The sequence below is a fragment of the Coffea arabica genome, chromosome 7e (assembly GCF_036785885.1).
Source record: "Coffea arabica cultivar ET-39 chromosome 7e, Coffea Arabica ET-39 HiFi, whole genome shotgun sequence".
NCBI classification, from domain to species: domain Eukaryota; kingdom Viridiplantae; phylum Streptophyta; class Magnoliopsida; order Gentianales; family Rubiaceae; genus Coffea; species Coffea arabica.
The window spans coordinates 16,039,811-16,056,768 of record NC_092323.1 but is presented as its reverse complement, the minus strand read 5'-3'; the positions used below and the strand labels follow the sequence as shown (position 1 = coordinate 16,056,768).

The window sequence follows — 16,958 nt, the reverse complement described above, 5'->3', positions numbered from 1 at the left end:
TTTTTTGTGTTTCTTTAGCCACGTGCATTGGCTTTTGAGGGTCAACATCTCTACAATTTTGGTCCACAATTGTGTAGATCTTCTCAACTCCAGCGGATGATCCAATGAAAATTCTGACCTCAGGCTGTATAAAACATATTTAAGCTATTGAACCAATGAAGCCACGGCAAATCATCATCATAAAACTTTTCTTTAATGCATTTCCGATCCCATCAACAAACTGTAATACTTCTCAGACTCCGCACGTATTTTGAAGTTTTTCCAGAACTCAATTTTCTGCTCCTGGACTCCTCAAAAAGGTACTCCATAGGATGTGCACATCATAGTTTTGAAGCATAACAAATCTAGATTGTTTAGAGCAAATGATCAGCAAAATATATTTAATCGGAGCTGATCAATCTTCTTAGCTTGTGGTTCAACTTTCAGCAGTGTAGAATCTGTAGATTCAGAATCCCAGAAGAGCAATGCAATTAACATTTAAATACGCGAGGAGTCCATCAATAATATTCATCTTAAATGGTACAGATGAACAATCAGAAATTAGTATAATGCTACAAAAATTCAGGAAGATATTGATAAAGGAAAGGCAAACTGAAGAATTTCGGTGAATTTAGCAATGAGCTATGACCACAGGATTAGGAAGGAGGCATGGGTAGATGAACAGTTCCCTCAAGCATCACTGCATCAGAACTTGCTTCATCAATGGACCAAGTATTGGCTCATTTTTAATCCACCAGAAAGCTACTTTCATCCTTCTGTCCAGGTTACTCGAGTCAATTTTTTCATCGTACAAGTCCATTCTTCAAGAATAGTTGATGCTCTAGATGGCTCCGGTCTAGACTCTTTTGGCAACATGTAATCTGATCCAGCACCACAATACCTCTCAATCCTCAGATATCAGTCAAGGTTCTGATCTGGACATGGGGTAGCAGTATCTTTGCTAGACCAGAACTGGAGATCTATGATCTATGGACTTCTATTCTAGTCCATGAGTATATTTTGATGCTTGATATCACAAATTGATGACCATGTTAAAAATTCATCACTAACATGAATTCTCAGTGGCCATAACAGGCCATACAAATCTTTTCAAGAGGATGCATTATATATACAGCCTACCAGTAGCCTTATTTGATCTGGAAGAATCGGCAATTTTGGGAACTGGCTGTGCTTTGTGCACTTTATCTAGTAATTGTATTTGTTACTGTATTTGGTAATACCATGACAGGTTGTTTCTACGATCGGGGACTCATGAGTTGAGTTATGTGATATTAGAAATTTTCATGTTTATATCTGTTTAGACATGTCGTGGCTTTTAACTGCTTTTTATGGGTGAATTCTAATTTATATAGATACAGTACTTCACACTTTCGAGTACAACAATAAAACAATGAAATTGCACACCAGTAATCACAAGTATAACAAGAATACCACAGTAGGCTGAACCAAGTTCCCAAGATTTCATATATTGAGAGACCTTTGTAGATAGTCCAAAGCGCTCTCCTTCCCAACTCTTCTTTGAATACACTTGTCATATGTAAATCACCGTGGAGTAGAGCTGGCAATTTGTCCCAAGTCCCAATGGGCTACCCATGCCCAAAGGAACTTTGGGCGGGATGGGTATTATAATTTGGTATTGGGTTTAAGTTGGGACACATCCCAACTATACCCATTAATGAATGGGAAAGGATGGGAAATACTTGGGTACCCATTGGGCTCAAATGGCATGGCTCCGTTTGGATTAACTGTTTTTGGTAGGTGTTTTTGAAATATTTTATTGTAGCAGTGTATATGAAAAATTTTTACTATAAAATTTTTTTGAAATATTTGATATATTAATATGGATGGGATGTTTCTTGAGTTATTATATATTACTGTAACATTGTATTTGAAAAACTTATTTTTTGAAAAAAAAGTCAATCCAAACGGAATCTTAGATTCAAAAATTATCTTTAACAATTTTTATAGTCATACCAGCGAATATAATCTAGTAGTCTTCCTAGTCATTATCCACAAGAATTTCCAGCATTTCAATTAGTTTAGACCTGTCAACCTTGGACAATGATAAGGATAAATATTCAACATCCTAAGGACCTTGGCCATCTTGATATATGTTGGAATATGGCTGTATCTTTTCCTTTATTTGTTAATCCAATTTTTGGTGGGAATCTTGAGTATAAAGCACTTGCATGTTTATTTAATAAAACTAAAAGAAATTTAATAAATCAAAAATATTAAAATTATATAAAAATAAAAAATGAATTAAAGGAAAAAAAATATGTAGAAAATGGATTTGGGTATTGGGCGGGATCAATCTAAACCCATCCCAAAATGATCCCGCCCAAGTTAGTCCCAAAACACATATGGGTAAGGTTGGGCCCAAACCCATATGACTCGGTTCCATATCAAACCCAAGCAAATCCCGCCCATCCCGCCCATTTTGCCACCTCTACCGTGGAGCAATGTCCACTAATTCATTTCCCCTATTCCATGGATGTATAGATTTATTACCAAGATAAATAGAGAGATAAAATGTGAGATAACAATAATCAATGGTTTACATGTAAAAATTATAGGCTCACAATGGGTAGACCCGATCTTCAAAGATCCAATGATTCAGATTGAGTCTTTAAAAACTGGATCTACCAAAATTTGGCCAAAACTATAACGTTGCTTATGTCGGTTTGAATTTTTTTTTTTTTTAAACCAGCAACGATACATCGTATAACCTACTCTATCCTAATCTAAGGGAAGGGGGAGCCTAAAGAGGCTTGTGTTAGGGGCTAGTAATGGATATACAGATCCAAGTAAACCAAGAGAGTGCTATGACACTACTCTTAGATTTTTTTTTTTTTGGCTGCACGTGAGATTTGAGAGGCAAGACAATTTGTCAATTTGTAGAGAATCACTCTCGGTTATAGAAACTACTTCTTTTTTTGAGTATTTTACTATGAGGTAAAAATTCATGGTTAGATGCTAGAATAAGATTTTTTTTTTGTCTTTTACATGTAAAATTTAAATTTCATATTCAAATCCAAATTAATTTTTATGCATCCGAAGGTCAGTGTAAATAGAAGATTAATCCTCAAATAAATCATAGACACACTGACTTTAAAAGTTACAGACACGTATAAAACTCTTCGCTACATTTCATCACATGAGATGGGATTTGATAGACACCTAGAACGTAGGGAGTGAATATTTTAAAGATGCCTAAAAATTAGGGACACTTATACCGAAAAATTAGGGACACTGATACCTAAAAGAACCCACCTACAAAAAAAAAAAAAGACTCAAAATCATGATATCCCTTAACATAGACACAAATATGAAATCCCAAAAATAAAAAAATGGATCTTTTAATTTATTTCTATTGTTTAAGTGTATTGTTGTTTAGTATAAAATTTTCAAACCTAAAATCTAGACATTTAAGGAAATAAAAAATTGTGATAGACTTGGGAAGATTACAGCATATATGTAGTTTTCCCTTATTCCTTGTTTACATGGTAGACTACTACCAATACCATAATTGACTAAGGTACAACTGAGCTACGCATAGATAAAGATATGAAAATTTCTAAAATCAATTATATGTACAAGAGATAGATGAGATAAATACAAATATGAAAATTTTTAGAATCACTATATATTATATATGATATGTGTAATCAATAAATACAAACATGAAAATCTCTAAAATCAACAGTATGTGTAAGATAACATGGAAATCTCTAAGATCACAATACGTGTAAGATACATTACAAAAGATCACAATATGTGTAAGGGATAGACACAAACATAAAAATCACTAAAATCAACAATATATGTAAGTGACAATATGTGTAAGCGATAGATATAAACATGGAATTCTCTAAATCAACGATATGTGTAAACGATAAATACGAATATAAGAATGTGTACAATCAGAGAGATGCGTCATTACTTAGTTTGTATCTGTCATGATAGATACAAATATGGGAATCTTCAAAATCAAAGTGTAAGTGATAGATACATATATGAAATTCTCTGAAATCAACAATATATGTAAATGATAAATACAAATATGGGAATCTGCGTGGGCCACAATTTAGTTTGTATCTATCGTACGATAGATATAAATATGGGAATCTTAAATATGGAATTCTCTAAAATCAACGACATGTGTAAACGATAAATACAAATTTGGGAATCTAGGTGAACTACAATCTATATCTATATGTATTGTAGGGTGGGTTTTGAGGAGAGACCCTCTCAATGACTTCCAAACTTCCTATTCTTTTTTCTAGATTTTTGTATTTATTTTAGGGCAAATTACATTTTACCCCCTGTGGTTTAGCGTTTTTTCACATAACCCCCATATGGTTTCAAAAGCTATACATAACCCCCCATGGTTTGGATTAAAGTGTCAAAGTGACGGAAATAGTCACTCGTAACGGAACTTCTAAAAATGTCAAAATTACCCTTATAAATACATGACACATTAACCCCGTAAGATTTTTTTATTTTACTATATAACCCCCTTATGTTTTAATACTTTACCATACAACCTCCTTATGGTTTTCAAAATATACACATAACCCCCCTTGGTTAATAAATAATTTTCAACTTTACATAAGAGTATTTTTGACATTTTAGGTGACTCTGTTACGAATGGTCATTCCCATCACTTTGACACTTTAATCCAAACCATAAGGGGGTTATGTATAGCTTTTGAAACTATAGGAGGGTTATGCAAAAAAACGTTAAACCACAGGGGGGTAAAGTGCCTTTATTTTAATACATAAAAAATAGTGGGTTATAACTAACCCTAGGTTATAACTAACCCTATTACCAGTCAAATTTAAATTTTAAAACTTTCTCACTATCTACTTCATAAGCCGTTTATAGTTTATTACTTATACTTTAAATCCTTTTTACTCCTCAATTAAAGACAAATTCTCATTCATATGCTATTTTAATACAATTTTACAATTGATTGTTTTTCCTTTTAGGATGGCCGGACATCCATGTGCAACGACCAAAAAATTTTCCCTTTCTTAATGAACGTAAGATGGCCAATTTATTTATTTATTAAAATGAATAGGGCTATTTCAGATCCTAAAAAAAAAGAAACAAACCTAGGTTCCTCCATTGTTATGATTTTTTTCACCATTATTCTAAGAAATTTGCTGAATTGAGTTCTTTAGGGCAAAGAATGAGATGTGTGACCAGTCCATTTTTTTTTTAATTTGCGTGACCAGTCTATTGTTGATAAAAGTTTAAATTTTTTAAAAAGTTTACAAAAATTAGGGGAGATAATATTAGGAGTTTATAGTAAATTTACCACACTTCTGGTGTGGTTTTCGTCTGTCTAATACCATGAAAGAATAGAATAAGCCATTATCAATTGTTACACCCTAAGTAGAATTCGGAAGCATACAACATGATCAAGAAACAGCAGAACCAATTAGGACTAGATTTTGACCCAAAAAAAATTAGGACTAGATGCCACTGGCACGTTGCCGTAACTTGCAATGCCAATTAAGACTATTTAGCACTTTTTTTTTTTTGCAAGGAATTAGGATGCTGTAAAGCTTATTTAGGCAAATTTCACCTCATTGGCGATTTGAGTATACTATCAAGTTATTAAGTATACTATAAATCCTATAATCATGCTCACATTTTCCCCACATTTTCCCCATATTTCCCACTCCAATTAAGAGTCCTTCTTTTTAAGAAATGATTATCTCTCAACTAATCTTATACCCGCTCCTAAAAATCCTATAATCATGCTCACGTTTTCCCTACATTTCGTCTACTTTCCCACTCCAATTAAGAGAACTTTCTTGCGTTTTCCCTGAGAACTTATTATCTCCTTCAACTTTTTTATGTATCCATCTTATCCATTGACCTAATTTCACTATGGAACGTGCCCCCCTACAAGCATTTCAACGACAGCTAAATTTCAAACTCGCAAGTTTGCAAAGGAGGAAACATGTTCTATGAGTTATGCAAAAATTGTGGACAACTATGTGAATGTCATTTTTCAAAAATAGTGTGTATGCATTATAATAACGTGGTCGATACTGTTGTTAGGTAATTAATTTCATGTACCTTTAATTTCAACATATTTTCTGTATTGTATATAACATTTTATTTGTTAAATAGGTACAATATTTACATACAAAATCAGAGATTCCAATGGTAACATGCATCTTAATCTACAGGACAGACATCTTAAGGGATTCTAGTTTATTTTCTTCTCCTTATCCATTCCCACTCTTCAATTTACTTGACCCACTAACTCACAAAATCAAAACTCCTAAATTTTAACTAATAGATAATAACCAACCCTTCAAAATGATATGTGCAAATTTTAATTTACGTCTCACATCTGCTACTGACACTACTACATCACTAATAGCAATACTCACACTTATCACATCCTTGATAGCAATAACTAACTGTTAATTTAAGAAACTCACAACTACAAAAATCACATATCCAGAATTTAGGAATCCATTTGAATTCAATTTCCACAATTCTATATATCTTATTGTCATAATGTATTTTACTCTCATAATCATTCACAAAGCTGATGATCAATAACCCATTTTCATTTATCATCACACAAATTGAATACAGTGAAAAAAGACTATGTAACATACTTTCACCATAGATAAATCCCACTTACAAACATTTCAATCAGTAACAAAGTTTTATGTGTCATGTTCAAAATAACTTTCATTTATTTAAATATATGACATCTAAAATATCAAATTTTAATTTTAATTATAAAGGGACGCAAAAAATATATAATTTTTATAAGAAAAAATTAATTCAAAGGTAGTTATTTCAGACACACACACACACACACACACATATATATATTCTCATAATATAAACTAAAATTGTAAAAAATTAAGAAACCCAACTTTGTTTTACATAAATATTTACACAATATGAATTAAAATTTTTAAAACTTAGGGAGAGCGGGCTATAGCCCCCATTGGTTCCATAATTGATTTCAATGATGTCTCAATTCCAAACCTGCAAGATTATAAAGGAAAAAATAACTGATCACAAAACGAATCTTACACCATAGTGATCCCATTGAAATATTTTAAAAGGTTTAGCAAGTTTACTTCGAAGAAATACAAGTTTCATTGAACATTTTTTAAAGTACAAACTCCACAAAATTCAACAAAATTAATTAAACTACTAATATTGATTTTCATACTAAAAGTTGATTGATGTAAAAAATGCTCGCACCTTTATACAAAATTATCAAATCGAATGTATAATGTTTGTAAGTATTTCATTTTGAAATAATTTTCATCTATTTAAATATATGACATCTAAAAACATCAAATATTAACTTTAATTATAAAGGGATGTAAAAAGTAAATAACTTTTTTTAAAAAAATTAATTCAAATGTAGTTAATTCACACATGCGCGCGCGCACACACACATATATAAACTCTCATAATATAAATTAAAATTGTAAAAAAGTAAGGGGGCCAACTTTATTTTACACAAATATTTATAAAATATGAATTGAAAATTTTAAAACTTAAGCAGGGCTATGGCCCCTATTAGCCTCCCTTAGTTCCATCATTGATTTCAATGGCGTCTCAATTTCAAATTTGTAAGAGTATAAAGGAGAAAACAACTGATCACAAAACAAATCTTACATCATAGTAATCCCACTGAAATATTTTAAAAGGTTCAGCAAATTTACTTCCAACAAATACAATTCTCGCTAAACATTTTTCTATAGTACGAACTCCATAAAATTCAATAGAATTAATTAAACCACCAATATTATTTTTCATACTAAAAGTTGATTGGTATAAAAAATATTTGCACATTTGTACAAAAATATCAAATCGAATGCAAAATGTTTGTAAGTATTTCATTTTGAAATCAAATAAAATATGCAGTTACATTTATTTCTATCCATATATCATTCATTTTCTAATATAAATTTATATTATTATTTCAAGATCCATCTTCCACAAAAACGCAGTTTTTGAATGATCTACACACTTTGTCATGCTTTCAACTATTATTAGACAAATTTTAGGTTTTAATTATATTGGTGCAAAATTTTTAACTTTTTAAAAATTTACCGTCTCTTTTAAAAATTCGCCCCGTCAGATAAACGGGACAAATCCGAATCCGATAAAGTATAACGGGTCTAGGTTCGGAATAATAAATTTCGGCCCTGACTAATAAATTTCGGCCCTGACCCATTGATAGGCCTATTGCTCAGTATAGGATTTTCCTAACTGAATGATGTGTAAGTTGAGAAAGGCTCCTAAAGGAAACAAATTTAGGTACTCAATTACAAAAATGCCCTTATGATGTATTTTGCCAACTATATATGCTTGATAAAGAGAGATGGCAGAGTCTGTTTAGAGATAGAATTGTAATAGAAGTCTAACTCTAGGAGTAGAATAAGTTCAGTTTGCCTAAAGAGTCTAGGGCTAGGGGAAAAAAAACTTTTCTTGGCATAGGGTGAAGTTTATTGTTATAAATAGTTTTTTATTTACTGTTCTTGTCTGCTGTGTAGATTGTAAAGTCAAAATCTAAAATCTAACAAAAATTGCCTTCCTTTGGTGGATTGTGATTTGCAAAATCTCCACCAAGTGAGAACAGCCCTATATTTTGATTTGCAACCTTTTTTATTCTTTTTTTCTTTTTGCCAAATCTATATCAACCTAGGAGAACCGCACAGTCTTATAACTTTTTTGTCCTGCTTTAAAACGTAGGGAGTGAATATTTTAAAGATACCTAAAATAGATCTTTTAGTTTGTTTTTGTCGCTTAAGTGTATTGTTGTTTAGTATAGAATTTTCATACCTAAAATTGAGACATTTAAAGAAATAAAATAGTGATAGACTTGGGAAGATTACAGCATACATGTAACCTTCCCATGTTCCTTGTTTACATGGTAGACTACTACCAATACCATAACTGACTGAATTACAACTGAGTTACAAAAAGCTTCTACTGAAAATCACGATATGTGTAAGCATATATAGAAACATGGAAATTTCTAAAATCAATGATATGTATAAGAGATAGATGATATAAATACAAATATGAAAAATTTTAAAATTACTGTATATGATATGTGCGAGCAATAGATACAAACATGGAAATCTTTAAAATCAACAATATGTGTAAGAGATTTTACTAAAAATCACGACGTGTAAAGGATAGACACAAACATTAAAATATCTAAAATTAACAATATATGTAAGTGACAATATGTGTAAGCAATAAATATAAATATGGAATTCTTTAAAATCAATGATATGTGTAAAAGATAAATACAAATATGGAATCTAGATGGGCCACAATCAAAGAGGTGGGTGGAATTCTCTAAAATTAATGAATACAAATACAAATGTTGAAATCTTTAAAATTCAAGAGCAGGGTTATAATTTAGTTTGCATCTATCGTATGAATCATGTGTCTCTCAGTATAGGATTTTCCTAACTGAATGTTGTGTAAATTGAGGGAGCCTGCTAAAGGAAACAAATTTAGATACTCAATTACAAAATGCCCTTATGATGTATTTTGCCAACTATATATGCTTGGTAAAGAGAGATGGCAGAGTGGGTTCAGAGATAGAATTGGAATAGGAGTCTAACTCTAGGAGTAGAATAAGTTCAGTTTGCCTTAGAGAGTCTAGGGTTAGGAATAAAAAAAAAAAAACTTTTCTTGGCACAGGGTGAAGTTTCTTGTTATAAATAGTTTTTTTTTTAATGTTCTTGTCTGCTGTGTAGATTATAAAGGTAAAACCTAAACTCTAACAAAAATTGCCTTGCTTTGGTGGAGTGTGATTTGCAAAATCTTCACCAAGTGAGAACAGCCCTATATTTTGATTTGCAACGTACCTTTTTTTTTTTTTTCCTTTTTTCTTTTTTTGCAACTATTTTGCCCTGCTTTAAATTGTCAGTCTTATGATGTTAAATTTATTCCTGTACCTTTTCCTTATATTCTTTTAAACCTAAAGTGTCAAACACCAAGCCCTGTTGGGCGGGGCATGCGAAGGACTACTACACCAAGCGATCGCAGCAGGAAGATTGAATAGCGTTGAGTCTGCATCATCTCAATATTTAAAAAGTAAGTTATTTTAATCTCCACACTATATTGACTGGTCTGGCTAGCATTGGCCAAACAAGCGATTTCCATATATGTCATATCATCTAAATATCATCCATCTCCATCTTTCAAGCTTAACGTAAAGAGCAAAAAGTCGGTGTATTTTAAGTTTAAGAGTTGAGGAAGATATGAATTTGGTTTCGTATGATTGTATAAAAATCTTGTGTTTTTGCATCAAATAATTTGGTGTACAATTACATCATATTATTATTGTGTTACAGATATTAATGTACATGCATGTAACATTCCATGTACCGAGGCTATAACAAGATAGTATGATTATACAACATATATGTGTTGACTACTTGCTAAACTACCATCAACAATTCATTCGAATTTGGGGAAAGTACGATTGAAGTTTCTGTGTACGGTTGTACGGTTATTGTATATCTAATATGATTTGGTTTATAATAACATTATTTTGTAGCAACATTATTTTATAGTTGTACACGTTAATTTTGCTCGTGTACAACAATTTAATATATAAATACAATCACTTAACTTTTAAAATAAGTATAATGGCTATACCAATTGTACTTAACCTCAACCGTACCTGCCTGATCCCAATCCTGACTGCCCCAAGTTTCTTGTTCTCCTGAAAAGCCATGGCATTCCCACTTCCTATCAAAGTTAGCATTATCTACTTGCAGCCTGAAAAGAAGTATATAGATTTCTTTGATTATTTCTGTGGCGTGTTTGACTAGTACTTGTTATTTCTGTCTTATACTAGGAAAAATGCTCCTCTGGACTAGAATAGCAATAAAATCTATGCTTAGAAAACAAGGACCGAGTCTTTTGTTCTTTTGTGCTTTATGATTAGCTTCGTCTAGTTAATTTGAATAGTTGATAGGGTTTTAAATCAAGATGAGATGTATTACATATTCTATTAATAGATATCTATTTCGTGATGTAGGTGAGACGTCATTTTTGTTTAAGGTTTCTTTCACACTAAATAATCAAATATTATGTACAAACTAATGTTGACATTCAAGTACTTATGGTGCGTTTGATAAAACTCAAATCTGAAAATTGAAAACTAAAATTTGTTTTTATTAAGTTATTGAATTGTTAAGTACTAAATCTAGCATATTTGAATGTATACCATATTGAATGATAAGTGAATAGTTTATTACTTATTTTTTAGAGTAAGTTTTGCCTAGAAAATTCAGTGCCACTTAATTAATTTAGATGTTTAATTTTTTATTATCAAAAACATCTGAATATGTTAAGATCCGATCCATTAAATTTAAGTGTTGAATTGGATTATTAAATGAGCCCTTAATTCTACTTACTATTTATTTTTTAAGTGAGATTCCAAGATTTTCAACTGCGAGGGGAGAAGGGAGAACTTAAGAATTGGATCTGGGACTTTATGGTCACTTAACTAATATCTCCACCAGTTGAGTTGGACAATTTGAAATAATTCTATTTCTTGTTATTTTCATGCATCAGATAAGTTGCAACTATCGAGGTTTGGAAAGAATTTGTAGGATGGAAATGGGTCATTAGGATTCAAGTTTAGGACATGTTATCATTCAACTAAGGGTATCACATGGCAATACATTGCGGTTTGGATTTGGGGTACTTTTGCGCTGTGCTATGGTACACTTTGAGGGAGTGTACAAGTCTTTGTTGTTGGTGTATAGTTATGACTATGTAGTGTCTGTGTACTATGTGAGCCTCATCGAGTATACATAGTGCTTAAGTTTGGTTTGAAATTTTAATAGGTTATAAAAATTATTTTCAACCTTTCATTACTACTTCAGCCATAACAAAAGGAGAAATTATAATGAAACTCTTATAATTTGAATATGTACATATGAATTTTCAAAATTCCTCTTTACAGTTTAAAATTTGAAGCTGTGTTATCTGGACTCTTCTCATTTGTTATGCTGTTCTCATGTCTAACTCTTCATTTTGCAGTGGAGCAGTCATGTTGGTGTCACTCCTATAAATGACTCTAGCTAACATAGATATGAAAAGATAAAATGGTTAGTGGAACTCCCGTATCCTTCCCCGCAGCCCTTTCCTCCTACCTTGCATTCCTTATCACTGGTCATGAACCTTCTCCTCTCCTTTATCATCACTAAATTTGGTGTAGTAAGAGAAAAAAGAAGGCAATGGGCCTAGCGCAATAGGGTGAATTGGGAAGGGGGCAGCAAAAGTACTTAGAGAACTACCTTAAAACTTAAAAATACCCCAAAAGAACACCATGTCCAAAGATGTTTTTAGAAAAAACATATCACAAGCGAAAAAACACCAAAAAAAAAAATACTAATTCCAACAAAAATGAAGAAGAAGTACAAGTTAATCAAATTTTGTGAAGGGGGTGAGAGGTGGGAAAGGAGCTCATTGGTCTAATCCAATCAGAACTTCGGACTTCAAATCAATCCAATCTATCCTTACTCAATTCTTGTCCTTCACCAATTCGAATTTTTGGTTGTCTTTCCTGTAGCAGTTGGCTGGTCAGATACATGCAAAACGGCTCACCTAGGGCTCACTTGATTTATGTGCAAGCACTATGTGCTACTACATCATAAAGATAAAGATGTACTTATATATCAAAGGAAAATTAGCTTAATCCAAGAATTTACAATGCTGATAAGCGAAAGGAAAGGTAAGGCAGAGTTTGATCCAGTTACTATGAGGGTTTGGGAAGATTAGAAGGAGTTTAGTGAAAGTTTAAAGGGATTTTGAGATATAAGACAAAAGTATGACCAGGGAAAACTAAGTCTATAAAGATGAGAAATGAAGAAGTCCATCTTTTTATTTTGGTCCTTTGTTTTTATTTTCCTGAAGAGGACATGGGAGAATTAGGGTTTTGGTTAACAAAGGGTGAGGCTGTGGTAGACTTTATTAGGGGCTAGTTTGGATAGACCAAGGAAAAAAAATGAGAAAAGAGGCATCCAATGGGAGAGAGACCCACGGGTGCATAGTGCATCCGTCTGGTTTGATTGTGATTCAGTCTTCATCGGTTTCTCGTAGACCCAATTGGGTATCCCCTTAAATTAGATTAGAGTTTGATAGTATAGATAAAGTGACGATGGCCAAAAAAAAAAAAAGGGACCTCTGGGGTTTGGTACAAATAGTTGGATACCAAAATTTCCAGAATAAGTATTAATCCTTTGTTTTTTTAGGTAGCATCTGTAGTTACAAAATTAAGGCAAGCTTCTCTTTTTGAGAAAATTGGAGATTTCATGGCACAAGATAATTTTGTATTCTTGATTTTGTGCTGATATATAACAAAATCAATAAGTAGTTGACTATTAATGACTTTGCACATTGTGGCAATTTCTTTCTAAAATTTTTCATATATCCAAAAAATATTTTATACCATAGACTTTTCTTTTTCTTTCTATCATATTTAGTTAATATAAGATATATCGATTTTGGAGAAAATGATATCGGTGACTGCAATAATTAGAGAAATAATAAGAGGCCATAAACATAATTTCATTTCAAGAATTAAAATCTTTTAATGGCATTTTGAACCTTTTATAAATTATAATTGAGTCTGTTGTAGATTTAGTGATACGCACATTCTTTTTGTTAAAATTAGATTTTATCCATTAATTGTGCTTGCATAATTTATTCAATGACATTCAATGTATAATGTATTGTTTTTTGTTATTTATGAATCTAATTGACTTTAGGAAAAACCGACCATTAGCAAAAGTGGATTGAGGAGGTTCAATGGAACTTCAATATGTGCCTAAGACCATAATAATTAAGTGGGATATATTTAATTCCAATTGAATGTATGGCATAAAAAAGTAACATAATATAGCTTAATCAACTTTTTTTTCTTCTTCTGAAGGGGTTTTTTTTTATGTTTTCATTTGCTTTTGGACTTAGATTTTAGATTTTGTAGCAGGCAAAAAGTCAAAAAATTTAGAATATGCTGGACAATTTCTTTTGGTGATTTTGATTAAGTAACTTTTTTACTAAATTTATAGTAGCCGACAATAGAAACTTAGTTCCTTGTTAGTTTATTAGTTGTATCAGTTCAAGGATGCAATAATCATAATTTTTTTCTTTGTATTTAGGTATTTCATCCCATTACCAAGTTTTATGTTATCTTGGAACATGATTCCTTATCATTATTGATGTGAAAATAAATATTTGTTAGGCATACTCTATAGCTTGTTGTGAATATGATTCTTTGTAAGTTTAATGTACCATGTTGAAAGACATAATTAAATTAGGATTAATCTTCCCTATACTAACAGTGGATATACTATCAGCATTGGATGAATAACAACTATACAAAGTTTGAATTTGAAGTTCAACTTTTGTACACATGTCATGAATCAAATAGTGATAGTATATACATTCTCAATGTAGGAAAGATTTACTCATTAAATTATGCACATAAATATTCAAACAAAGGATAAAATTGAATCATGCAAAATAGGTTATTCAATTCCTCTCTTGAGAAGTTGTTAACATTTTTATTGTACCAAGTAGATTTTTAAATGATGCAAAAATATGCACATATAGTCAAAAGCTTTATTTAATTTAGAACACGAAATATGAATGTCTATACATATAAGAAATAGATGAGGATCCTTGTCATAACTCAAGATTTTAGTCACTAATAATTTATCATATAGCCTCAATTTTTATGCCTTTTCCATATATGGCATCGTGAATTACTTTGCAGAGTTGGCATTTTATGGTCATGTCGGATAGTATTAATTTTTCATATTTTGTAATCATACATAGGAAAGACGTTAGTGTTCGAGAATAGGTAGTGATTTTTGCTAAGATGGTAACTTAATAATGAATACTTTTGTAATACATGTATTTTTTTCAACAAAAAAGACCTATTATATTATCGAATCGAATGAGGCTTGTAACACTCTTCAGTCATTTTTTGAACAGATCAGTACTTGCAAAAGTCCTTTATTATGACAAACAAATTCAATAGCTTAGAGAGAAACTCAACAACATTATTTCTTGACTTTAATTTTGCAGATATGGCTCGCACTTCAAAGGAATATGTTGGCATTTTATGGTCATGTCGGATAGTATTAATTTTTCATATTTTGTAATCATACATAGGAAGGACGTTAGTGTTCGAGAATAGGTAGTGATTTTGCTAAGATGGTAACTTAATAATGAATACTTTTGTAATACATGTATTTTTTTCAACAAAAAAGACCTATTATATTATCGAATCGAATGAGGCTTGTAACACTCTTCAGTCATTTTTTGAACAGATCAGTACTTGCAAAAGTCCTTTGAGGTGGATTTTGAAGGCAAAAATATAGTTTAATAGATCTTGTATGATGTGGTTAGCTCAAAATCCAAGTAAGCGATGGGGCGAAATATTCTTTCTTCTATATACACCTTTCTGGTTAACCCTTTGCCTTGGCATTGTTGTTCCTTACAAGTTATATGAGACATTCACAGAATGGGAGTATCTGCTTATTGGTCTTGTTTCGGCAGTTCCTACGTTTGTAGTACCACTTCTATTTGTTGGAAAGGCTGATAGAAATGTTTCTTGGAGCAATCGCTATTGGGTAAAGGCTAATCTCTGGATGATGATTTTCAGTTATGTTGGAAATTACTTTTGGACTCACTACTTTTTCAAAGTTTTGGGCGCATCGTATACCTTTCCATCATGGAGGATGAATGATGTACCCCATACAACTTTCCTCCTTGCTCACGTCTGCTTCTTGTTTTACCATGTTGTTTCAAACATTACTCTTCGTAGACTACAACATGCAATTGCTGCGTTGCCTGAGACAATTCAATGGGCTTTTAAGGCTGGCTGGATTCTGGCTCTTGCTTATGTCATTGCATATCTGGAGACAGTGGCTATTGCAAATTTTCCCTATTATACGTTTGTGGACCGAGCATCCATGTACAAAGTTGGCAGCTTGTTTTATGCAATTTATTTCATTGTCAGCTTCCCAATGTTTCTGAGGGTTGATGAAAAACCTGGCGATCCGTGGGACCTACCCAGAGTGGCCATTGATGCCTTGGGGGCTGCAATGCTTGTTACAATTTCACTGGACTTGTGGCGCATTTTCCTTGGACCTATTGTTCCTATTCCTGATTCAAAGCAGTGTCCTCAATCAGGATTACCATGGTTTGCCGAACATACCCAACAATTCTGAAGCCAAGGAAAATTCTTCAGGGAAGAGCATTTGTAAGAATGATCTCTAACTACAGTAGGAGCAGTCATGCATGCATTTCTGTTTTCTTTGATGCAACACCGGTTGTATCATGTTTTTCTTGTATCCTTAGTTCAACAAATTGCCAATGAGATGCACAATGTACGGTATCTTGTTTTGCTCATATTTTACCTTTATGCATTTTTCCTGGTGAAAAAAAAATAGAATGAGGCTTGTATATTGAAGTTAAATAAAACAAACATTTTCCCTAATGAGTTATTCTTTATTTAAAGATTTTCTTTCTTCATTCTTTTAGTAGTTTATGTGTCAAAATTGTAAACTAAATCATGTATCTTTATCGCTATTCCTTCGTCATACATTTGAAATACATTTGGCTTTGCAATATTAGTTCCTTTATATAAGAGAGCCAAATCTTTTATGGGTAGGAAAATTGATTTCAAGATAAGTGTTAACAGTTGTTTTCAGGCATAAATTAGTTTTTGTTTCTCATAGGTAATTCCTTGTTAAAAGAATTTTATGAGCATCTCTTAATTTTCTTCAACTATAGTCAAGCTTTGGAAAATCCAAATGTTCAATCGATTCATTTAGTTTCATATAGGTTTTGTTGAAGTTTCAACCCCGTACAAATAGTTTCAAATTCTTATTCATATAGGATTCTTT

General features: G+C 31.9%; 1 protein-coding gene across 1 annotated transcript; it reads left to right on the top strand.

The window, feature by feature from the left end:
- Positions 1 to 15,357: 15,357 nt before the first annotated feature.
- Positions 15,358 to 16,292, top strand: LOC113702265 (cycloeucalenol cycloisomerase-like). The gene has a single exon (XM_027223382.2). The coding sequence runs from the start codon at positions 15,444 to 15,446 to the stop codon at positions 16,278 to 16,280; it is 837 nt and encodes a 278-aa protein (XP_027079183.1). The 5' UTR covers positions 15,358 to 15,443; the 3' UTR covers positions 16,281 to 16,292.
- The last annotated feature ends 666 nt before the right edge of the window (positions 16,293 to 16,958 follow it).

Coding starts and splice junctions, on each gene's coding strand:
- LOC113702265 (XM_027223382.2), top strand. CDS start 15,444: ATGATGTGGTTAGCTCAAAATCCAAGTAAGCGATGGGGCGAAATATTC.